Here is a 26,554-nt window from a genome sequence, read left to right on the forward strand (position 1 = left end):
GCTTATTTAAATGTTTCATATTTATTTCAGGATATTCAGTCAGAAATGTTAAAATCCGAACCCGATCTTTTAAGCTTACAACAAAGCTATTTACAAAAAAAATCAGCATGCTCACAATATCGATGAATCGGGCTACAGTCCATTAATACATTTTCATTAGGGAACAGTGTTAATGTTTTCTTACGCAGTCCGTCCCTTATTATTTAATATACTGCTTGCAAATTCAGGAACTATTTCCTTTTACGGAACTTCTTTCTTCCCCTACCGATTCTAAAAATACGCTTGCATTTCTTCTGTAGTCTTAAACAATTAACTTACATATGTTATCGGAATGCGTGGCCGAATGGTTAGCGCACCTGCCTTTCAACCCAAGGGTTTTGAGTTCGAGCCTAGCTGGAGGAGCATTTTTTTTTTTTTTTTTTTTTTTTTTTTTTTTTTTTTTGCATTATTTGCATTATTTGCATTTCTCTCCTTTTCTTCAACCCAAATGACACGGAAACACTTAGAAAGGTGGAAAGGCCTCTAATTGTTCTCTGAACAATTAGTCTCCTAGTTTCTCCATGCCCGCTCCCTCTGCCTCAATACACTTATCTTGATGAGATTCTCTTGAGTAAAGTAAAGACCTAAACCCGTCTTGTTTATATGACTTTACAATGTTATGAACACATGATTTCAATGCATTAATATTGTAAATATTAAATCTATACATTGGAAAAGATCCTCGCTTGATTTGCCTGCATAATTTTCTTGCCGGTGTTCAATGTCAACCAAAGATCAACGTCACTTTTCGACGTGTCTGACTTTGGACACCCTGACTACAAATCGACATTAACCGTGTGTCTCTTTTCTTGCTGAATCTGTCTTGTATTTAAACACAAGTACTCTGGATGTATTTTATTTCTCTGTAGCCTGTTTAAACATTTTCTAGGTCTATGTCAGGTTTTCCAGGGGCTGAAACTTTATAGAAAGTTGTAAAATGACACCCTACCCCCTTTCAACGTCATTTTTAACCCCTATATTGTTTGGACATTCCCTATAAAATTTACGATAAAATTTCATAGAATATATAGAATCAGGTAAAAATTGCAACTTTTACGGGAAAATTATGTCATATCACATGAGCGAATTAATGGGAATTTCGGATGACAAATGCTCATATTAGAAGAGTTTTTCTCAGTTACACTCAGGTAGAAAATACGTCATGTTCGAGGTTGCGCCGCCTTGACATACCATTGCTTACAAAAACATTTACGATTCACTCAAAAATAAAACTTATGATTTATAGTTTATTTTACGGATAGAAAAGAAGATGCTTATTTAATGTTCCAAAATTCATTGATGTATCTTAAGCGGTTTTAATTTTATGACGCTAGTCCACGAACTTTTTGATAACCCCTCGTATTTAAAATTAGCAATACATGAATAAAAATAGATAAGTCTATGTAATTAAAATTCAAGTTTATTAGGTTTGCCTGCAGAACAAGTAGCAGCAGAAGTTTTTAATTGTGGGACCACATCCTCCTGACTTCTGTTAGCTGTCTCTGACAATTCCGGGGGTAAGTGAAGTTTCTGAAAGAAAATAAATACAAAGCTTTTATTGTCTTAATTTCAGGCCATTAACACTGCAAAAATGTATCCTGAATAAAATACACTAGAGGATTATGGGTCACAATGTGTATAATGTTATTATAAATGCAATGCAGTGAATGATCATTGTACCATTACAAAAGAACTAGACTATGGGGACCACATTAGATTTTATCATTTAGACACAAATATCTCAGCTAATCTTTTAGAAAACTATTAGGCCAGATTTTATAATTGATTTATTCTGACTTTACCTTAAAGATTTATTCATAGAAGATACATATGTATATGGAAGCAAACTTATGGACAGATTTATGTAAAAATGAGCATGCATCCTAATGCTTTATAAACATGTGTGTTCTTTGGAATGTAGTAAGCTTTAGCTTGGTATGATATATCTAGATAATTATTCTTCTCCTCCCATGTAACTCTGCATAATTTTCAGCAGGAAATCATTATTCAGATTCTTTGATGAATAACAAAAAAAAATGATCAAAATACTCCAGTAAACAACTTATGTAAGGCTTCTATTATGTCAAGTTCTTGCCTTCTAGCTGACTATGGGACCCTGATACTTATTAGGAATTTAGATTTATTAATATGACAACAAAACTTAGTCTTACAGGGGTATTCTTGACCTCACTCATTTAATCTGTCTATCCCAGTAATAATGTAGTCACTAATAATGTAGTGGCTGAAGAATTACCAAAGGTACAAAATGAAATGATATATTAGATTATCTATGATGTTCTTTGAATTACATTTATACTTTGAATCTCAAGGTTAAAGGAAAACATTTTAATATTATTGAGAAAATGTGAACTATAAAGGCTTGCTCTCCATATCAAATAGACATAAGCAATTAACAAGAGGCCCAGGGGCCACATCGCTCACCTGAGCACTTTGGCTGGGAAAAAGCAGAAATCAGTTCAGTTCTGAGAAGTTTAAATATAAAAGTGGGGGGAGGGGGGGTTATGATTTGAACTTACTTGAATCTACACTTACTAAGGATGCTTTTGAATAAACGTGACACAAAATGGCTGTTGCTGATTTTTTTCCTATGTATTCCTATGTAAAACTTTGCTGTTCTTGAGAGGAAGATTTTTAAAGATTTTTTTCCGATATGTTCCTATGTAAAATTTTGGTCACCCATTGTGGCCCCACCCTACCCCCGGGGGTCATGATTTGAACACTCTTGAATCTACACTACCTGTGGATGCTTGCATATAGACATGACCAATCATGGCTTTGCTGTTCTTGAGAAGATTTTTAAAGATTTCTTCCTATGAATTCCTATGTAAAACATTGATCACCCATTGTGGCCCCGCCCTATCCCCGGGGGTCATGAAGTGAACAAACTTGAATCTACACTACCTCACAATGATTCCACATAAGTTTCATATTTTCAAGCACAGTGGTTCTTGAGAAGAAGAATTTTAAATGATGCCATTAATTTTTCACAAATTCATAATTATCTCCCCTTGGAAGAAGGCAAGGCCCTTCATTTGAACAAATTTGAATCCCCTTCACCCAAGGATACTCTGTGTTAAGTTTAGGTGAAATTGGCTTGGTAGATCAAGAGAAGAAGATGAAATTGTGAAAAGTTTATGACAACGCCAACAACAACGATGACGATGACGATGACGATGACAACGGACAAATTTTGATCAGAAAAGCTCACTTGAACCTTTGGCTCAGGTGAGCTAAAAACTATTGATAGAATAAGAAAGTACATGTATTCTTAAGAAAGGGCAATTTCACACTGTCCTTCACTTTGTCTATGCCAACAAAAAATGCATTGCCCAATGGATGTTGGATTAAACAGGTTTACTGTGAGTCAATGTGATTCTCTGTTGAAATAAGAAAAAGCTTTTCTGCTACTCTAACCTCTACTAAAGCTCCTGCTACACTAACCTCTACTGAAGCTCCTGCTGCACTACCTTCTACTGATGTTCCTGCTACACTAACCTCTACTAAAGCTCCTGCTATACTAACCACTACTGAAGCTCCTGCTACACTAACCTCTACTGAAGCTCCTGCTACACTACCTTCTACTGAAGCTCCTGCTACATTAACCTCTACTAAAGCTCCTGCTATACTAACCACTACTGAAGCTCCTGCTACACTACCTTCTACTGAAGCTCCTGTTACACTAACCTCTACTAAAGCTCCTGCTACACTACCTTCTACTGAAGCTCCTACTACACTAAACTCTACTGAAGCTCCTGCTACACTACCTTCTACTGAAGCTAACTCTACTAAAGCTTCTGCTATACTTACACTATTGTAGCTTTTGCTATAATGACTGTAGATACTGCTGCATGTATCTCTATTGTAGCATTAGCTACACTTACCTTTTTTGTAGCTTCTGCTACATTTACCTCTATTGAAGCTTCTGTTACTTCCTCTTCTTTAGCATCTGCTACACTTACCTCTGCTAAAACTTCTGCATTTACTCTATTGAAGATTCTGCTACACTTCCTATATTGTAGTGTCTGCTACACTTGGCTCTATTATAGCTTCTGCTACACTTCTCTAATGAAGATCTTCTACACTTACCTCTATAGTAAACTTTTTCCTCCTCAATTTAAATGCAAAATCCAGTGTATCTGGCATATGACATAACAAGGAATTAAGGCGTGGAAGCTGAACTATATGAAATAAACCTGTTAAAAGACAACATAAAGTGACATTAAAAAGTTTTTAAAAAATTTTATAACTACATTCAAACAAACACCTATCATCAACATTATATACCAGATAAGTATTATAAAATGATATTGATGTAAATAGAGAATTTTCTTAAAATTACAATAATTGCTCTACCATCATAGTCTTAAAATGGTAAAACCAATTTTCAACTTATACATGATAAAGTAATGTGTAACACACCATAGCTTTGTTGTTTTGTTTTGTTTTTTGTTTTTGTTTAAATTCTTGTTTATGTTCATATATGAGACATGTGTTTAGAGTAGCAGATTCTTTGCAACCATGAAAGGCATGGACATAAATTTGTGTGTATTGGGCATGTGATTAGACTCTATGGGCTGATGGCCTGTTCACTATTTTAACTAACCTGTGTCTTATAAAAAGACGAATCTTCCTAAAACATTTTTCCCTCCATTTTTATAGATTATGAATTTATCCAGAAATTAGGACACACTTTGCTGTCATATTTACCATGATACTCTTTGTATGCAGGATTTTTCTCTTTGTCTGAACCAGCAAAACTATCAAGATGTAAAACCGTGTCACACATTTTACGTAGTCGACCAACAAAACCAGGAATCTGTAATAAAATTGTTTTCCAATATTCAATTTATTTGTATAACAATTCAACCAGAGTGTTTTGCTCCTTATCAAATGCCAAATGTTTGCATTAACATTTACTTTTTCATTTAATCTTTGTTCTTTTCATGAATGAAGTTTAAGTAGATGAACCCCTAAGACATGAATGCATACCCACCCCAATCTTTGCATAATCTTACCATTTTAAAGTTCAAATTTGAGGTATATTTAGTAAGATTTTAATGCGTATACTTATAGGAACTTTGTAGTCCCAGCATTTTTTTCCCTTATAAAACTGGTACCAAGGAACGGTAACATTCCCAATGCCAAAAAACGTTAATTTTCCCCAATTTTGAGACTAAAAATTCCCAATTCAACTGCCAAACAACAGACTACGATGACATCGTATTTCTTTTTATATGAAACATTGTACAAGTTGACTAATTGTTTCACTTCCACTTAAATCGAAAGTAGAGATTAGTCGTAATATGGTGGGACCTGTGGTGTAGACAGCGTAGTGTCATACATTTTGACAAATTGAAAGCATGAAAATGCGAAAACAAGGGATATTGATATGAAAAAACATTATATTAAATACTTGTTATTCTTTAAAACACGGAGTAATAGGTAATGAGGTTGGAATAATCGCAAAATACGTTTCATTTGTTTAAATGACAGAAAATTCTCCTTTGTTCTACTTCGATGCTATTTTTTCCAATTGAACCGTTACCGGACCCTTCCCCAATAGGTAGAAAAAAATCGCCGAGTCCAAACAATTCTTTTAAAAAAAGGATGCAACAAAATATCAGATTTCAACTAGGATTGCTTTTATGATCACTCTGTATTGCAGATAGTCATTTTTTTTTTTATTTATAGGCAAAACAAAAACAAAAACACCCACTCTGACCCAGCTGAGCATTTCATCAAATCAACCCATATTGCAAATATTATCCCAATACAATTTCACCTCACTCCGTGACTCTAGAGCAGAAGCTCTACCACTGCACAATGCTGTTGGGGGCACAGCCCCTCCCCCCCCCCCCCCCCATTCCTATGGCCATGAATAGAGGAGTTGATCCTTACGTGGCGGGTTTGAATCCAACTGTGGGACATGAAGACCGGTCCTTCGGATGAGACTGTATAAACAGAGGTCCCATGTCACAGTAGATGCTGGCACAAAAAAGATCCCTCACTACTCAATGGCCCTGAGTGCCGAGTATAGATCAGAATTTGCAGCTCTCCACCGGCAATTGGTGGCGTCTCCGTATGAGTGAAAAATTCTCAAGAGGGATGTTAAACAACAATTGAACAAAATTATCTCAAACTCAATGGGACCGAAAAAAAAACTTGGAGATATCCAAGGATTTGATATATCAAGGATAAAATACTTAGAGAATAAGTGATTGGGACTTCCAAATCACTTTGACATATCCATGGTATTCAAGATATCAGTGTTTGAGATACTGAAGTTCAACTATAGTATACTATAGAAAACAGCTACTTATTGCTTGTGCTCCCACAATAATAATGTCTGATGGTCTTTTTCTGTTTTTCCCCTTATAAAGGGATTTTTGCTTGGTAGTGCTCCTCAAACTGAAAATGTTTCCTTGTTCACTCCCCACCCCCAAAAAAGAATTGAAATTGCTTCCTTGTTATTGCATAGAATCCAAAGCAGAGAAAACATGATAAGCCTATATCCTCTCCCATTTCAATATGTGTGTGTGGGGCACAGGGCTTTCAAAAATTAGAAACAGGTGGTACTTTTACAAAAATTGGAGGTACCTTAAGGGAGCAATTTTAATTAAATATGTTATTGATATTTCTCAATTGAATACTTTGGCCTGTACAATCATGATTTCAGCTGTGTAAAAGTACCAGGTATTGGCAAATTTTGAAAGGCCTGGGGGCATTAAATCCACAATATTGCCATTTTACAATGAAAATTCTTTAGGCATTTTATAGCCAATGACTGATTACTCCTTAATTAAAAAAAATTATAATTTTTTAAATACCTACCTGAAATAAATGTGTAGGCATAGTAATCATACATGTAGCAAAAGCAGATCTCATTAAGACTCTAAGGGCCAATAAAAATCTGGGTAGTGAATAATCAATGTCCTCTTGGTTAGCTGCAAGTCCCCCACATTCATCCCACTGAGGAGACCCCAGGGAATGAACACCTGAAAGCAACACAATTATAAAAGTCACCATATCATATATTACTGGATGTCTACTGGTTTATTTTTTGCACAGTTTTCATTTTCACAGCATTTTCAAATGATATATAAGGAAAATTAATACTGCAATGAATTTAGTTGATGTAAGTATTATACATGTATAATAAAAGGGAAAGACTATGTTATTTAAAATTAAAAAAAATCATTGGAAAACCCAATTTGCTTGCTAAATATGAAAGTAGTCATGAATGACATTAAACCAGAGAACAGTAATAACTTGAGTATAATATACATGTGCGTGCCTGGGTTGATCCAAAAGTTCGTGGAATTTCTTTATATTTTATTTATTTATAAATGGAAGTGATTGAAAATTACAGGTGAAAATATATGCACTTGTTGAATTTTCTTAATAAAATTTTTTTTAAAAATTCATGATAGTAACACTTTGGCAGTTGCCATGGAAATGGTTGTTTGAAAATGCGGGAGAGACACTTATTTGTTCGTTATTCTTTCAATTCTTGATAAACAAAATGCACTAAGTGTCAAAAAAACGAAAATCATTTCATAATTACGATTGCTTGAACTCTTATTAGCCTTTGTGTGAAAAATTTATCGACTTTACTGGATATTTAGTTTTTCTATTAATGATTTATTGATCGTCATGACATAGTTAGACAATGTCAGAATTCTGTCAGTTAATAAGTTTTGTGAAAATCTTGGGAACTCTGACTTAGATGCATATATTAATGATAAAGCAGAACAAAAGTTAAGTAACCAACTAGTTTTCAAGTGACATAAGAAATTGAAAGAAAATAAAACTTTCGATGATGATGATGAAAAGTCTACCACCTTTTGGAAGATCGTTCTTTCATCGTAAACAAATTGAGAGCATTAATGGACGTGGACTGCTGATGCACTGTGCTTGACATTGCTACTGAAATCTGAACATCATATGAAACGACGGAGCGTATTTTGAAAAAAAATATTATAAAGTAGAAAGTGGGTCCGAGATTGGTACCCAGGCTTTCCTGAAAGGCAGAAACGGAGAAAAGAATGCAGTGTTCTGTAGAATTTCTAAGTTGATTTGAACTGAGGGCGAGATGCTCCTAGAACATGACGTGACATGCCTAACTTGACATTACATTAAAGTCTCCCCCGGATTTTTTAACTGTCCATGTTAAGAAAGCTCGAGTGACCTTAATGGTAATTGGAATGTGGTGAAATTTTCCAGCGTTGTTGCATAATGGCTCTATTTTATAGATACGTCTTTTGTTTGCTTTAAACACATCACAATCAAATTTTAGAAAGAAATTCCATGAACTTTTGGATCAACCCTCGTATTTACCAATTTGCAATATATTTCTTTTATCTGTCTGTTCAGTTGTACTAAAATGTCCACTGTCAATCTCCTCCTTGATTCTTTTCAGTAAGTATTTGTATTTTGGGTTAAGATCTTCACATCCTTTACAACCTCTAGAAAATAACCAAAAAATGTTCAAATCTTCAACAGGGCATACTTACTAAATAAATTTAACTAAAAGCAACATTAAATATATTCAAAGAAACATGCAGAGCATTTAATAAAGGCCCTTTCATGATAACTGCAGCACTACTTTTTTGCGGGCAAATTAATAACTCTTGGCAAAGTTTTTGCTAAAAGATAATTAAATGATATGTATTAAACAATTGCTGTTGAGTCATATTTCACCATATTATGTCAATTTGCCCTGAAAAAAACAAGTATCAATTATGTCAATTCTCATGAAACAGTTTATTACTAGGTTTGTGTATGATTTGTATACAAATACAGTACAAAGTATCCATGGACAAAAACAACGTTTTGGGGGAATTTTCATCTCAAGAAATGTTTCTCTGGACATCTTACACAAACTGATGACGTATTTGACAAATTTAGATGTATAGATTCAAATATTTCCTGACAGAGATTATATCTGTAAGAACGTCATGAAAGAATTGAAGTACCACAGTAAAATTACCCTTAGCTTATAAAGTACACTCAACTATAGGTACATGTATTAACAAAGACTACATGTATACTGATATAAATAGTATATAATACTAAAAGATCCCTTAATTGAATTAAAAGCCCGATATATAGAAATATCATTTTTATCACTTGATACAGTCATACAAAGTGTAACACAGAGAGCTTGCCTCTTACTTTTTTTTTTTTCAACATTTACATGCACTTGCTTACATTTCTAAGTCCTCTGATCCAATACTTTTTTTTTAACATTTACATGTACTTGCTTACATTTCTAAGTCCTCTGATCCAATAAGTGTTGGATTTATAGCTGAGATAAGCTGAGTGTCCATCACTTTGGTCAAGTCATAGTAATGGCCAAATTTAGAACTGGAGTGACTGGTCTATAAAAACAAGAATTATATTTAGTAAGTACAGTATGCATTCAGAAACAGATACATCTATGATACACATCACATAAATACCCTTCACCCAATGATACCCTGTGCCAAGTTTGGATGAAATTAGCCTGGTGGTTCTAGAGAAGATGAAAATGTGAAAATTTAACGAGGACAACAACAACCTACAACAGACAAATTTTGATCAGAAAAGTTCACTTGAGCCTTTGGCTCAGATGAGCCTAAAACTTTTCACATGGATTGCAAATATGTTATATGGATCTTTAGTGAATAAATGTACACCTGATTGGCAGGTAGATGCTGGTATCTCCAAGCTATTTTCATGTTCTCTGCCTGATCAGGTAAGTTCCCTTGTGCCAAATCTCCTGGGTCATCTAGTATTGGAGCAGGGAGTTCCTATCATTACAATTTTAGAATATGAAGTACAAAATTCATAAAATTTAACCAGTAAAATGAATTACTAAATTATAAACAGTACAAATACAGTAAATTATTGTATATTAGATTATAAAGTGTAAATAACTAGTGGGTATTGTTTTTTTTTTACAAAAAAACACATGTCTCCCCTTCTTTACCAACATTAACGAGTGCAAATATATGATCAGGGTCAAAAATAATAATGCAGTGCATCTCAACTCAAATTCTGTGTACAAAATTTCAAGTCTTCATGTCAAACGGATCTCAAGTAATGGTGTGGTCGTGTTTTTCTTAATTTGACCTTGTAGAAAGTGGTCAAGGTCAAATATTTTGATGCAGTTCATTTAGTCTCAATGTTGTCTTTCCTTGTTCCAAGTTTGAAATCCTAATGTCAAAAAGTTCTTAAGTTATGACCTAGACTATATTTTCATGTAAACGATTGACCTTGACTTTATTAATAGGTCAAGGTGAAAAAATGTTGCCATTCACCCTTCCTCTATACCACCTCTCCATTTTCCAAGTTTGAAGTCTTAATGTCAGGGTTCTCAAGTTATGGTCTAGTCATGTTTTCTCTATTTAACCTTGAAGAAAGGGGTCAAGGTCAAAATTTTGAAGTGTTGCATCTTGTAACAATGTCTTCTTTCTATGTTACAAGTTTGAAGTCCTAATATCAAAGGGTACTCAAGCTAAGGCCTGGACTCTATTTTGATGTAAAAGATTGACCTTGACATTATAATAATTGGATCAAGGTCAAAAATTTTGGTGGCATGCATCCTTCCTTCATACCACTTCTGCATGTTCCATGTCTGAAGTCTTTATAACAAAGGATTCTTAAGTAATGGTCTAATCAAGTTTTTTCCCTATTTGACCTTGAGGAAGAAAAGAGGTCAAGGTCAAAAATTTTGGTGTGTTGAATCTTGTATCAATGTCTTCTTTCTATGTTACAAGTTTGAAGTCCTAATATCAAAGGGTACTCAAGCTATGGCTTGGACTCTATTTTTATGTAAAAGATTGACCTTGACCTTATAATTATTGAATCAAGGTCAAAAATTTGGGTGGCATGCATACCTCCTTTATACCACCTCTGCATGTTCCAAGTTTGAAGTCTTAATGTCAAAAGGTTCTCAAGTTATGGTCAGATCGTGTTTTTTCCCTATTTGACCTTGAAGGCAGAAAGGGGTCAAGGTCAAAATTCTAATGCAGTGCATTTTGTCTCAAGGTCTTCTTCCTATGTTACAAGTTTGAAGTCCTAATATCAAAGGGATCTCAAGTTATGGGCTAAACTCTATTTTGATGTAAAAGATTGACCTTGACCTTATATATAGGTCAAGGTCAAAAATGTTGGTGGTGTGCACTCCTTCTCAATATCATCTATCTATGTTCCAAGTTTGAAGTCTTAATGTCAAAGGGTATTAAAGTTACGGCCTGGACAAAATTTGGATGAAGAAGAAGAAGAAGAAGAAGAAAATCGACAAAAACAATATGTCTCCCCTGGAAGGGGAGACATAATTATAGCAAAGGTTAAACTATGTAATGTGTAAATTTTAAATTCATGTAAATGCAAGTACAATGAACCTGATTTACATGATATCTTGATGCTATTATCGTATCAAAAGCAAAAAGTTAGAACTGAAGTGAAAATTCATAAATGACTGACAGTTGTTAATATTTTACCTAAAAAACATTGGTAATTCAAAAATGGTCATTTAAAATCTAAATGCTAGTAAGTATTCAGTTCATGCCTAATGGTTCAGTCAGAACTTTGTATCTAACATGATATTTTTTATTTTTACAAATTGTCACAACCTTGATCATTTGAGATGGATCCTGATCAGCGCTGGTTAATAACAAGGAGTGACCCGTCACTACTGCCTCAGCAGAAAAGTACTTCAACAGCAAGCGAGCATAACTGCCATAAATGTCTTCCTCTGTAATTTTAATTGTAAATGGTTAATTATTCAGACAGAAAAATATCTATTCAAATTCTTTCTGATATTTTTTAATAATTTTAACAAGATGTAATTTTAATGTCCACTGCTCAATTTAAATGGTCAGAAATCAGGTACAATGTTCATTGGACAACTATATTTACAATGTACAGCTTCTGAGCTTTCATTAAAATATGTGTGTCTCTAAAATGTTAGGTTAGAAATTCTTGAGAAAAACCAAAGCTTTGATCATGTTGATAGCAATGCTAGGGGGTAACTTGCCAGCTTTTTAATTCTGTATCAGGAAAGAGCTTGTAAAGTACGGCATCTCACATAAATTTCCTTTTTGTTTTCAAATGTTCCAGTGAAGTTTCTATGACGTTTGAGATGCTCCCTACGATTACCAACCCTGAATATTTGAAGTATGGATAGCCTGTCCCATGCAGGCAAGTAGTCAACCATTTTTGTTTGCCAAGGCCTTATGTGGCCAAAATTGGTTGAAATCTAAACATGGCAGCCAACAAGTGGATCAATAAATAAGCACGTCCTTACAAACCAAACGAAGTTTGTCAGGGGTCCAATGAACAAGTGTGGACTCGGGACCCCTGGCAATGATGACCCCATTGGAAATAAGCCTACTATGGCTTTCATGGGTCACCCTCGAGTAAATGGCTTTAATCATATAACAAATTTTCATATTTATTTCCTTTCATAATCTAGTGATATTGTTTAAAGAACCAAAGGTAATTTTACTTGTATTTTACAATTACTGGGTATGCTAGATTTTATGTGTCAATTGTGCCATATTCTAAGTGTCACAAACAAACTAAAATAATTGTGATGATGTTGTTTACCATGCCCACTGTATACATTGTTTATTGTATAGACCTGTAACAACATACCAGTCTAGACGAACTCCAAAAACAGCGTTTCCGGAAGTAAGAAATTGAGACTGAAAAAGACTCCGAAAATAGAGTCCGCGCATGCGCACACACACAAAAAAATGTCGATTTTTCGGCAAAAATGATGGGTCTACAAAAACTGTCCGTGCAAAGTTTTGAAAAGTATGGCAATTATGCCAGTACTCAGAAATGTTAACAAAAGACTTCGGAAGAGATTGTATTTGTCAGATTTTTTATTTTATTTGCAAAAAAGGAGATATTTCAAAGTTAACGTTACAAGTGAGATCAATTACAGAGAAAATGATACGTTTTGAGAAGTAAATATGCATAATATAAAAGGGATATATATGCAAAATGGGACATATATATTGTAACTGTTAAAAACTTGACTGAATTTTACACATAAATTAGCATTCCGGTTTTTTATTTGTGTACGACATCGGAATTGAACGCGTAAGTTCTTACCATTGTTACTTACCAATTTTTTATCACATACGAACAGATATTATTATGAAAATATTTTTAAAACTATTTTCTGTTAATATGAAAACTTAAAAGCCACTCTTCTAGATATTAAGGGCACAACATGTCTTCTAAAAATGAACCTGTTAATATCTCTGCTCCGTGGTGAAAAATGCGCATTTTCTGATTAAAATAAATACAAGCTGGGTGTCTTCAAAAACAAATAAAAGCACCTTTATTGTAGGAACGACATAAAATTTTAAATCAAGGGGACAATAAATTAAATAAGAAAATATTTCTTACCGGCAGTATTGAATTCGATGTCCTATATCCAATTCACTATTATGCAAGAGTTTGAAGCAATAAATAAGTCAATATTCACAAAATAATTTAATAAATGCATTTATCCATTCAACAAAAAATAAAATGAAGTAACAATGCACTTAATACAGCCATTATACAGCCGTATAATTAGAGAAAGCGAACGACAATTCATCGTTTGTTTACATCGGACGCCATTTTGCCGCAATGCATGATGGAGCCAAAGACTTCGTTTTCGGAGTTCACGCTGTTTTTGGAGTTCGTCTAGACTGCATACATGAAACTCTGCTGTTCTAAGTTCTCATCATGTCGACTTTGAAACTTTCACTATATATCATATCTACTTGTTAAAAGACTTTTGAAATACATACCAATTAAACAAACTGTCCCAACAGCAAGCCCTCCTCCTGAGAAAAAAAAATCGGTCGTAGTATTATTATTTTTTTTCTAAATAAAACTTATACGTAACATGACCTGAAGCTTCAGGTCTATGTAGGAAACAACAATTTTTCAGTGTTTTGCGGATTGACATTACCTATTATGTTATCCAGAGATGGAACACCTGATGAGATAAGTAACTGGTTGTTAAATAAAGATGGTTTAGTTCCAGGTATTTGATTTAATTTAACTCGTGCTTTTTTCTGGAAACTTGTAGTGGCCATACTTTTTCTCAAAATGAAAACATCCGGTGTACCAACACGATAGACCTAACCGATATTTTTACCACTGTCGATCATGTTTGTTTGTTTCTTTTTTCAATCACGGCACAAAAAGGTTAACATTCTGCATTTTTGCACTAGCTTAAACACGATAATCATCATGTTCATAGCATACCGCAGCAAAAAACAGTATGAATTGTGGAATTATGATACCAACGATCCCAAATATTTTTCGCTTATATGCGAGCTCTTTAGCTTGACGAGGAGAGAAAGTTATATCACGAAAATAAACTGTGGTTTCCTCGGAAAAGTAAGTCCCTGCATATTGAAGCTCAAGAACAAGTTTGATTTAAAAATATTTATCATGTACTTGTTCTAAAATTTTTGTTGGCTTACTTGGGCACTTTTCACGGATTTATATTTTTCATTCTTGATCAGACCACTATTTATTGCAGACGACACTTCCCGCGAAATATTGCTCTGCAGACGACGTTTTTTGAACGAGAAGCTGGATGACCAAGAGCCGATGTTTAAGCATCACAAATGAAACGGTAAGGATATAGGAATATAAATTCTTTATTATATATTATATAAGTCTCAGTTAGTTGGCCTATTTAGGAACTATTTTATATAAGTCTCAGTTAGTGGGCCTATTTAGGAACTATTTTAATTTTCAACCTAAATCTTGAATGAATAATGCCGACATAAAGCTTGAAATGTTCGCATGGTAACGTTAGGCCTAATGTTAAACACTGTTTACATGGTCAACGTTCTTTAAAATTATGAAATATGCAGATACAAGCATGGATTTTCTATGGTTTTAATTTAGACTGAGATCGTCTGTTATGGACATAAAGGCATTTCTGCAGTGCAAGAAACTCCGACGCTCCCATAGACTGGAAGCAAAAGAGATACCTGATATCAAGACAGAAGCTATGAGTTCGGGTTCATTAGGGCATTTTGTTGTTCTTCCTTTAGAGCTGAAGTTTCTTATTCTACGATACCTCACAGGTAACTTGCATCACAACAATTAATCCTCACAATTGCATTAGTAGAACTTTGCAAACTTTAATTTATTAAATATTTTCTTTTTCTAGTGGAAGATTTAAGCATTTTGACAATTACATCAAAAGCAATGAGAAACCTGATAGAAGGATACAGGGTCCTTATGCCACTAATTCCAAATGTACTCCTACAAAAGCTTCATGTTTCCAAAAGTGCACAAGTTTCTCCACAAGAACAGCAGAAAAGTTACCTTGAAATATTTCACAGACTAGGTATTAAGAACTGCACAGTTCTCCTATACAGTTCTTTTTCTCTTCATTTGCTAATCCTATAACCTTTCTTGATAATCTTATATATATTTTCTTATAGATTTGAAAAATTGACAAAATGTGCAAGGTATGTTAAAATCCATATGCGACTATATCGTTTAAGCTCTACTGGTCAAAGACCAAAGAAGGACTTATTCATTGATAAGGTTTCTCTTATCTGTTTGCAGGGTAGTAAATATGCAAGTTTGTATGTGGGTGTCAAATCATACATGGCAAACATTGGTCCACAGATTATTTTTCTTTCTTAGGTTTGCTTACCAAAAGGTCAACTTGCTTGTATGCAACAAGAGACAGACTCAAGTTTGTAAATGGGATTTTGACAAAGGTTTGTTTTAATTTGAAGTTAGTACATGTACGATACCAGCATACATGTCTGTTTTCTTATGCAGAGGGTATAATTACTGGTTCAGGTGCTTGTACAGTTGTATTCAATGTAATTAATCCATGAAGTATTCTATTTAAATGGTCAGATTTTATATTCTTTATATTTGTAAAATATTACCTAAAAGTCACATCATTTTTATTAGATATCTTGATCTGAATTTTTTAATAGATGATGTGCAATAATGCTGACTGTGATAACTTGTCCCAATGCTTGTCATTGACATGCTTTGGGAAATTCCTCCACACTGTGATAGCCGGATGGGATGATTCAGAGTGTCAAAGAACCTATGATGCAATCATTCATCACACATGTCTTCTGAAAAATGTCAAACTTGTTATGAGCTCTAAACCAGGTACTTGCATGCTTAGACTTCCCCCAATGGAAGAGCATCATATGTATGGTATGCAATATAAGAAAATAAATAATGATAATGATATCCAATGATTTATTTCCAAGTTTCCCCTCATCAGAACCAATGGGATAATCTGTCCGTCACACTACCAATATTCAAACTGCAGTGAAGAAATCCCATACGGCAATTGAGTATCCTCTTAAGGACATTGGCAAGGTTCCTGGTTATTGTATAGAATTTTTCAAGAACTATTGAGTAGGTTTAAATGTACTAAACAGGCTATATTCTTGACAGAGATTTTTCTACATTTTTTAAAAGGGGCCTGGGCCTTTACAATTGGGAAAAATCATTGACATTTGTATCGAATTGGGAAAAATCAAAAAGATTGAAATTTAACTTTTATAATTGCCAGGTGAAATAAAATATTGGTTTATAAGTAAATGTAACATCATTTATTCAATATATTTACTTAAAAAAAATAACAAATTAAACACAGTTCTTTTAAAATTCTTAACCTTTTTTTAATCTTTGAAAGTTGTCATTAATTGTGACCAACCTATATTTCCATCTTTTTTTTTTTTTTTTTTTTTTTTTTTTTTTTTTTTTTTTTTTTTGCCTTAACGGTAGACATAAGAGAAAATCTTTCTCCACTGAAGATAGAATAATCTGACATGATTTATGACAAATCATTTATTTTTCAAACTAATGAAGCTTTTTAATTACCCGAGCTCATCATATTGCACCCATTTCTCTGCAATACTAGTTGTATCTGTAGTTGATGTAGAAACAGTTTGGTTTTCGTGGAATCAGGGATGCTTATTGTAGAGTTACTACTAACTAGTACTTGGATTTACAAATAAAGCTATGTTTAGCCGGTTAACATGCACATTACACTTTCTTACGATGTATTTACACAACAAGTTTGACATGACCATGACTGTGTTTTTCAAAGTCTAGTAAACACACAAAGTAATCTGCTGTTCCTTACTATTATTTTAAGAGTTTGAATGACCGAGAACAATAGCGTTCCATTTTAGATAAGTTGTATGTAAAAATTCAATGTAACAAAAACAACATCGGTTTTGTTTTGGGAAAAAAGCAACAGAAATTGGGAAAAAATCAGTAATTTTTAAGAGGAGAAAGGGGCGATATTCGGACCTTAATTGGGTGTAAAATAATCACTGCTTGATCGTTTAACCTACCAATCCAACATTCTTTTTTAGACTTTGTCAAATTAGTGTTTTCACAATTCTTAATGCATTTAATTCCTATGTAAAATGTTGATAAAAGGGACCTACATAATTTTTCACCATAATATTTCTTCTAAACCCATTTATTTCATACAGTTTTTGTATTATATGCATTATTGTATCTTCATTTCCTATGATTTCTAGATATTTTGGCTGAAAATGTATATATAGAAACAAGACATGGATTATATCGGCACCGATCATCATTTTTGAGTTGCGTGCCTTAACAGCTAAAATTGGTCAAGAGACTGGTTGATTGATTTTATCATGTAATTGAATGAATTGAAACACATTGTCATAAAAATATTGTCATGGATTTATTTTCAACTTTTATTTGTAGTTACGTATACTAAATGCCGATTCCTTCACACGACCTAAGAACTGTTCTCAGTCGGCATGGTCGACCTACCTTTCAGCATATGTCACATCTTTGCCCTAATTCCCAGCAAACTGAGCATAACTATGGTAAATAACGGCCTGTTGGCTCTTTGTCCCTGAATACAATGTACAACAAAGCCATTACAGCTTTTCTTTCTTGATGTATAGATGATTCTACCCGTTGAAGGAGAAACACGTGCTTATGTTTACCTCTGTAACATACGCTTTATTGGTTCTCACCGCTTAGAGAATTCTACACGGGAGATGACTCTCAATCACTATTTTATAAGTGAAAAAACCCATGTATTAAACCCTTTTCTCCGGAAAACCCTGACTTGCCAATGTCCTTTAAACTAGAAATACATTTTCCAAAATGTGAAACAATCAATACACAGTGTATTTTACATAATATTATTCTTATAAAATGAGGGTTGTCCTAGAAAAACATGAACATTTGTTATGTTTTTTGTTTCAGTAATATTATAATGTGAACAATAGGCAAGCACATGATAATCGAGATTTTTTTAATACAACAGAGAAATTTCAAGGAAATGTTTAAGTAACATTTTCCTCCCAGTAAAACAAATCTTACAAAATAATTAACTGATGGTGCAACACTGATGATCAACATCAAAATGTAGCTAGTGGCATATGTGAATTTCTTTAGGAATCATGCATGCGTCTCTACACATATGATTGCAGCATAAATTGGACACTGCATTTGATTTTCTTTTAGTTAACGAGTTAGTTATCCATATTGCACATACTAGAGTGACTGAGTCACCAAAAGATTGTAGAATTCATTCTTTGAATAGACAATTTCCCAACCCTTATCATAATCCCAACTTTTCGCATACTGTATCCAGGAAAATTTTTGCCCCTGATTTCTCCCCATTCACCCTACTCACAGGTGGGCGAATTTAAAATGGAGTGAATTCAAAGAGCACAGTATAATTTCTTAAACAGAACTGTGACTGGGCGAATTTAAAATGGGGCAAAATTGTTTGCAAGTGTGAAAGGGCGAAAATAACATGGGGCAAAAATAACCCTGTGTACAGTAGTTACGGCAGTCTCCATGTATGATGTCCAGCTCCTGTCTTTTCAGTTTGTCATCGTTTTGTTGGTGTACGATTTGTCTCTTTCTCAGATAACTAGTCCAGCCATCCTTGAAACTTTTTTGCCAGGTATGAACCAGTGACTGAGACCAGTTTGTGTCATTATATCTTTTCCCATATGGACAGGAGTCATACACTACTACATACAGCACAAAATGATAATATGGTGCACTGCATGCATAATATTGTCAGACTTGCTTGTGTTTGTGCATATAACTTGGTATATTTAGTCATTTATAATGTTAAATTCATGATTTTTCACACATTCACATCCAGATCATAGAGTTTTCATGGATGTAAATTTTGTCAAATTAAAATTTATGTTTAAAATAATAATAAAGAAAACATCAATGGCAATGCTATTTTTAAAAGTACAAAAATTACAGCGCACCAACCAATGACATTTAAACCCTTTAAATAGTGTTTTCACATGCCTATTACAGCCTTACGACATTACCTCGATCCTTATAGTACAGTTGAACTTTGGTATCTTGAACACTGATATCTCAAATACCATGGATATGTCGAAGTGTTTGAAAGTCCCAACCACTTTATTCTTTAAGTATTTTACCCCTGATATCTCGAATCCTCGGATATCTCGAAGTTTTTTCTTGATCCCATTGAGTTCGAGATAATGAGGTTTGACTGTATTTTGATAAAATGACCAAAAATATCATTTCCCAACAATGGGAATGTGCAAATAAAAAAAGAACTAGAAAACTGACCAGTCAGCAAGGGCCCCGCCGAGGAGTAGAAATATAAGGGTACAGCTTACAGAATGAGAATTTTAATTGATTACAAAAATTTAAAAATATGTGAAGAAGAATATGCAATAACAACTGTATTTATCAAATTTCAAGATAATTCCTAAATATCCAACTACCTGTAAAGAGTATCCCTGTATTTACATAAGGCAGTAAAAAACATCATATCTATAATAACTCAATTAAATGTATATTTAAACAAGAATAAAGCATGTGTTTTATAAAATGCCAGCCTTCAGTGAATACAAATATCACCCAGGCTTGACCTTAACTTAAAAAAAAAAACATCAGTTGCAGACAAAGGTTAATTTATCTTAAAGTGACAAATAAAGATAAGCCTGGAAAATGTTCTGCCCCAGACAAGATAATTAATCCCATGGGATTAATCGTACTGCTCTCTCATCCTTTTCTTCCAAGTTTATAATAAGAACTCTTTCAGTAATGATACAATGAGTTTATTATTGGACTACTCGTTAAAATTAATAGTATTCTTGAATTTACATACAGCAGCCAAAAAAAAAGAATACATAAATTAAAAAAAAATTAAAAAAACATATCTTTATGTATATCTTGTTTTTAGAATTCAATAAAATCATAACTCATTGTATATTTTACCAAAATAAAGTATGAACATTATTTAAATCCACATTTCAGAGAATGTAAACATCATTCAGAATTGACCTTAACTTCAAAACAAACTTCATTTGCAGACAGAGGTGTTAATTAATCTAAATTTGACAGAAACAGATAATGCTTTGGATTTTCTTCAAGAGGAAAGTTAATTAATCCCATGGGACTAGTTGCAGCTTTCATAGTTTACAATAGGAACATTCTCAGCAGTTATCTCTCTTTGCCCTGGCATTCATTCTAATGTAAAGTTAAGGAATCTACCCCACCACCCCAGCTCCAAACTGGATGACATAGAGAACCAAACTTAGCATCAAAATATGTCTTACTGCCTCTTCAACCAACATACTAAATTTGAACTTAATTGGTCAACTACAAAAAAAGTTATTAGAAAAAAACAGAAAATTTGTGGACGGAAGAATGACAGACGGACAGACAGATGGACAGACAGAGTGATTACTATAGGGCACCCGCAAATCCTTGCGGGGCCCTAATAATTTTGATCAGGTAGCTTATGAAATACTTGAAAAGTTTGCATTTTTCTGGGATAATCCTCGTATATAAATACTAGACCAAAAGTTTTAAACTTTAAGAAATAACCTGTTTTAAAAGTGATACAGTGGAACTTTGGTATCTCAAACACCGATATCTCGAATACCATGGATATGTTAAAGTGATTTTGAAGGCCCAACCCCTTATTCTTTACGATTTTACCCAAAACATCTCAATCCTCAGATATCTCGAAAGTTTTTCTTGGTTAATTTATTGAGTTCAAGATAAAGAGGTTTGACTTTATTTCTTTTCCATATTGAATATTTAGTGGATATAACGTGTATTTCTGGCTGTTAAATTTCAGGTACCCATGCACAGATTGAGTATGAGGTGCGGATGTTCCTTAGAAGAGTGATATTAGACCACTGTCAGTCAGTTGTTGACAGAGCATTTTGGTTAGGAAGAATTCTAAAACCTTGGCCTATGGTTCATCAAGCCAGAATTTTATTCATGTTGTATGGCCCAGAATATAATGGTAATCTTAAATTCACTATTTCAAGGAAGGATATAAACATTCAAAAAGTACTGCTAACTATATATAGTTACTAGTTTACATAAATGCTCCAAATATGAATTATTAGGAAAAGTACTTCAAGTTTCTCTTGAGTTAATTAGGAACAACGAAACAACAATTCATCAGATTAATAAGCAAAATAAGGTATTAACTAAAAAATTTTGGTCATATAAATGGCTAAAATAAGAGTCTACAGTTTTGCGTAGTAGTTTAAATGAAAGATTTTTATGCCCCACCATATTCATGGCGGGGCATATAGTGTTTGTCATGTCTGTCCTTCCCTCCTTCTGTCCTTCCGTCTGTCTTTCCATCACACTTTGCGTTTAGCCCTGTTTAAAGCTCAGTTTCAAAGAAACTATCCAAGATATTTTTATCAAACTTCATATGCTGATTGATATTGATGAGAGCTATGCAACTGCTTCAACATTTTTTACCTTGACCTTTCATTTGACCTTGACCTCACTGTTCTTAAATTAGTGTTTAGCTCAGTTTTAAAGACACCATTCAAGACAGTGTTATCAAACTTCATATGTTGATACATACTGATGTAAGCTGTTCAACTGCATCAGCATTTTTTGACCTTGATCATTCCTTTGACCTTGACCTCACTTTTCTTAAATTAGTGTTTAGCTCAGTTTTAATGAAATCATTCAAGATATTTTATCAAACTTCATATGCTGATACATACTGATGAGAGCTTTTCAACTGCATCAATATTTTTTTACCTTGACCTTTCCTTTGACCTTGACCTCACTTTTCTTAAATTAGTGTTTAGCTCAGTTTTAAAGATACCATTCAGTACAGTGTTATCAAACTTCATATGTTAATACATATTGATGAGAGCTATTCAACTGCATCAATATTTTTTGACATTGACCTTTCCTTTGACCTTAACTTCACTTTTCTCAATTTGTGTTTAACTCAGTTTTAAAGAAAACATAATATTTTTATCAAACTTCATATGCTAATACATACTGATGTAACCTTTTCAATTGCATCAACATTTTTTGACCTTGACCTTTCATTTGACCTTAACTTCATTTATTTTGAATTAGCGTTTAGCTCAGTTTTAAATAAACCATTCAAAATATTTTTATCAAACTTAAATATGCTGATACGTAGTTGTGAGAAGTATTCAACTGCATCAAAAACATTTGACCTTGAACTTCCCTGTGACCTTGACCTCACTTTTCTTAGATTTGCATTTTGCTTAATTTTAAAGAAACCATTTAAGATATATTTATGTAAGTTTATGCACTTACACATAATTTGGCGAGAATTTATCATCTATATCCAACTTTTTAGATTTCAATTTTAAAGAAAACAATTCAAGAGATTCTCATCAAATTTCATACACTAATACAAATTTTCATGTTGCATTACTAATATACCCTCGGCAGGGCATTCATGTCCTATGGACATATTTCTAGTTTACAAATCTGTTCCTTTCAAGAACAGCATGAAAGTTGTCATATTTAATTAAGGAAATGCATTTTAATAATAAAAACTTGTTAACATTATTTCAATTTTGTTCAAAGCATGGTTTTTGGGGACTTAATGGTATAAAATATATGAATCCATTTCTTAGACCAATAAATGTATTTGACAGATAAATGTTGTGGCTCAAATTGTCATTCTTAGCTTTTTGAAGTTCTTGATCAACATCCATGTAATATCATGCATTTATATCAACTAACATATAATTTATGTACGCCTGAATTTTTCAGGAGAAATCCAGTGGTTTGAGTTTTGTGAGAACACACCTGCCAATCCTGAACAATCTGCCAAACATTTTGGAGAGTTGGCAAATGCTATACAGATTCTCCACGGTTACCGTCAGGAATGGTCAGAAGATGACATCATCAGTGTCCTTGATGAACTAACAAGTAAGAATGATGACAAATGAGTTGCTGCAGATCTTACTTTGCTCTGTGACCTGTAGTGATCAATCTGTCTGTCAATACTTTGTAACAGAAAAGGAGAATATGCATGGTTGGACCACTGGAATTGAACCTGGGGACCCCTGCATCACCAGTCAGGTGCTCTTATCACTGAGCTATACCCAGGCCAATATCCTCAGCCCAAACCATTACAACTATATCACTTGTCTTAAGTATGAATTCTCTCCCCTTCACCCAGTCTTATTGAAAATATCTCCCATAAAGTATCCTTGAGTAATTAATATAAGAGCCAACAGGGACTTTGAATTAAGTTTCTGACTCAAAGGTCAAGCACTTAATTCTATGGTAATTCTATGTCTGGAGTATTTTATTATTTTTTTCATAGTAATCCTTTTACTTATTTATCTTAATGCATGAATTGTAAATAAAGACTCAGAGAAGTGCCCAAAGAACAAGAGAAAGCAGTCTAGATATTCTTTCACCCAGTGTCTTTCCTAAGTATTTGAATATTATTTTAACACTCAGTGCCCCATCTTTGCTAGCCAAGGGTGATGATCTGCTTCTCTCCTTTACATGTAGGACTTTTACCCATAGATCGAGTGCTGTGGTAAATGGTGCAGGCTTACAATGAATTAAGACCAACATGAACTATTCATATTTATCTGTATACACGAATTGTAAACATACCCATTTTATCAGCAATATATCTTAGCGCTTTTTGCACTGTCTCTTGTTTGCTACTTTTAAAATTTACAGATTAAAACAAATGCATAAAAAAGCTGGGTTACAAATGCACAAATATATTATTGTGCTCGCTGCTGCTATCAGTTGATGAGAAACGTTTTAAGTGTGCTAATAAATTTATAATTATATACATTTACAGTAATTACTCCAATTAGTCAAACAATCAAGTGTTCATATCATTCATTTTCGTTCAAAAATTACCTGATTTTATAGGTTCTCCAGATGAATGGCTAGCAGAGAATGTGGCACACATGCTGATCCTTTGTGGTGATGTTATTACTTCCAAAATGCTGATGAGCAAAGCCATCAATGGAAGAACTATAGAACTCTCCAGCATTACTACATCATTTTGTGTGGTGAGGTTTTACTTTTCTTCAGAAAACATCTCTAAGACTTCCATAAGAAAAAGTAATACATTGTACAACAAGATATAGAAAATTCAGGAAATTCCTTCAATTCTTTAATTCTTTTTGGACAGGTCTGTGTGAAGAACAGTTTCAGTTTATCATACGTGCTTGGTATGATACAAAACATCATTGGAGCCATGGATAAGCCAAAAGACAGACTTCAGTACTTCAACAGTTTGATGGATATGTTTCGAGAACTTATTTTGGATATACATGAATTTTCTGATCAAGGTATACATCATACATGATGAGGAGCTTTATTGTTGTTGTGCATAATGATTGAAACTTTTCTAAAAATTCTCCACATTTTCATTGAAATTGTCTAACCAATTTCAAGCTGTACACTGTACCTTTGCAGAGTGTCTCTGTGGAACAAAACTTTGAATTTCAGGCTTTCTTTCCCTGGAACTGGAAGGTTGGGGCCAAAACCTTCAAAACTAATGCAGTCACATTTAAGTCATAGTGAAGTTATTTTTTTTTTCTTTTTACTCCTTGACATGAAGACGACAAACTGCTAATTTCATTATAATGATCAGCATCAGACAAATCATTTTTTATGTTGGCCCAACTTCATTTACTCTCTGTATAAAACTTGAAAACGTTAATTATTCTATTAATTGTTGATGCAATCTTGCCTATGAATTAGGAAAATGTTTTAACACTTCTTAAAAGGTTTCACCATCTTAGAACAAACTCAGTCCTTCATTTATATATAAGTTCATCAAGATTTATTCCTATCTTTCAGTTTGGATTTGAACTTTGAGATCTGAATATGTATTCAAGTTTTAATTCAAATTAAGTAATCTTGAAAATTCTGAAATGTAACATTATTCCTTTTTATTCATTTTAGAGGATGGCCATGAAAATGACATGTACTTTATGGTTACAGCCCTATCTGAATTCACCAAAAAATTGGTCATTTTGGCTTTCAAGAACATGCTGACAACCTGATGTGCCAAAGATAGTCTAATCACAAGGCAAAACTGGCTGTTTTTCAGATTTATCAATGATACAAAACAAAACAAAATGGGCACTGGTTTTTTATGGCAATACAAAATATTAAAAGATGGTGCAATTATTCATACAACATTATAAAAAAAAAAATATTTGACCCAGTAAAACAGTAATGGAAAGAAGTTACAAGTAAAACTGTTTTCGTGACTGTTAACTTATTTGTTAAGTATATAATGTATTACATTGTTACATTTAATACTTATCTGTGATCTAACCTATGATATCACTCATTATGTTATGCGATTAAAGAAATTTTCTATCATCTTTTAATATATTTATGACTCTACAATGTATATTCTTATCAAATAAATACTGGGAATGAGGTCACAAAATAATATATGTTTCCCCTAGAATGGTTAGTAACTATGTACCCCTGTAAAAAATAACCTTTGGTCACTTCAAAGGAAAATTCTTCGGCGTAATATAATATGCAACATATATTTCAGGTGAACCTGAACCATAATCTTCAGCTTGTCCAAATAACCTTGAACCAAAGTAGTTTTTTCAAGTGTTATGTCCAATGTTCCTCCAATACGAAGTTAAGGCCCAGCAGGCTTAGGGCGAATTACATTGTAAAGTAATGCACTTCAAGAAATTAAATTACCATTACTCTTATTTCTTGAAATAATGCATTACATTACCATTACTTTAGTAAAGTAATGCTTACCATTACCATTACTTTTGGGCGTTTTTCAAAAATACAAATACAAAACATTTGCAACTATTTTCATAAACATTCATCCTACCCGTTCAAAACTAAACTTGATGAATGCTAACCGACTTATAGGCAAGTATATACGGGGTCAAATTTGATTTCAAGTACATGTACTTGTTTCTATATCACTGTAAAACTGTAAATAAGTTATGTACATATTATTTAATTAATCATAGGAAGTCCAAGCTTTTCAATTGCCAATAAGATAAAAATATACAATATGCACTTTTTGTGTAAATATTGATGTCATAAAGCAGTTTAACTTTTGGGGACTTTGAACCCTCCCCAAAACTATCTAAATTAATTGGAAATAGATCGTTTGGATCTTGTACCTTATGAAAAAAATTTAATGCATAGA

At 33.3% G+C, this 26,554-nt stretch overlaps 2 protein-coding genes across 2 annotated transcripts; one reads left to right on the plus strand and one right to left on the minus strand.

The window, feature by feature from the left end:
- Window positions 1–1,443: 1,443 nt before the first annotated feature.
- LOC133203280 (elongator complex protein 4-like) lies at window positions 1,444–14,186 on the minus strand. The gene is made up of 10 exons (XM_061339124.1): window positions 14,021–14,186; window positions 13,857–13,892; window positions 11,679–11,800; window positions 9,738–9,851; window positions 9,328–9,440; window positions 8,398–8,525; window positions 6,892–7,055; window positions 4,768–4,876; window positions 4,147–4,253; window positions 1,444–1,569 (listed from the first exon to the last, which is right to left on the minus strand). Exons 1-10 carry the CDS (start codon window positions 14,145–14,147, stop codon window positions 1,447–1,449), a joined length of 1,143 nt encoding a protein of 380 aa, XP_061195108.1. The 5' UTR covers window positions 14,148–14,186; the 3' UTR covers window positions 1,444–1,446.
- A 363-nt stretch (window positions 14,187–14,549) lies between these two features.
- LOC133203389 (F-box only protein 47-like) lies at window positions 14,550–25,719 on the plus strand. Its single transcript, XM_061339203.1, has 10 exons — window positions 14,550–14,695; window positions 14,974–15,155; window positions 15,242–15,421; window positions 15,727–15,803; window positions 16,032–16,215; window positions 21,206–21,376; window positions 23,143–23,301; window positions 24,274–24,416; window positions 24,539–24,698; window positions 25,318–25,719. Exons 1-10 carry the CDS (start codon window positions 14,688–14,690, stop codon window positions 25,416–25,418), a joined length of 1,365 nt encoding a protein of 454 aa, XP_061195187.1. The 5' UTR covers window positions 14,550–14,687; the 3' UTR covers window positions 25,419–25,719.
- The last annotated feature ends 835 nt before the right edge of the window (window positions 25,720–26,554 follow it).

Source organism: Saccostrea echinata, unplaced genomic scaffold (genome assembly GCF_033153115.1).
Source record: "Saccostrea echinata isolate AGI-Se365-2 ecotype Australia unplaced genomic scaffold, CSIRO_AGI_Sech_v1 ptg000001l, whole genome shotgun sequence".
In the NCBI taxonomy this organism is placed as follows: Eukaryota; Metazoa; Mollusca; class Bivalvia; order Ostreida; family Ostreidae; genus Saccostrea; species Saccostrea echinata.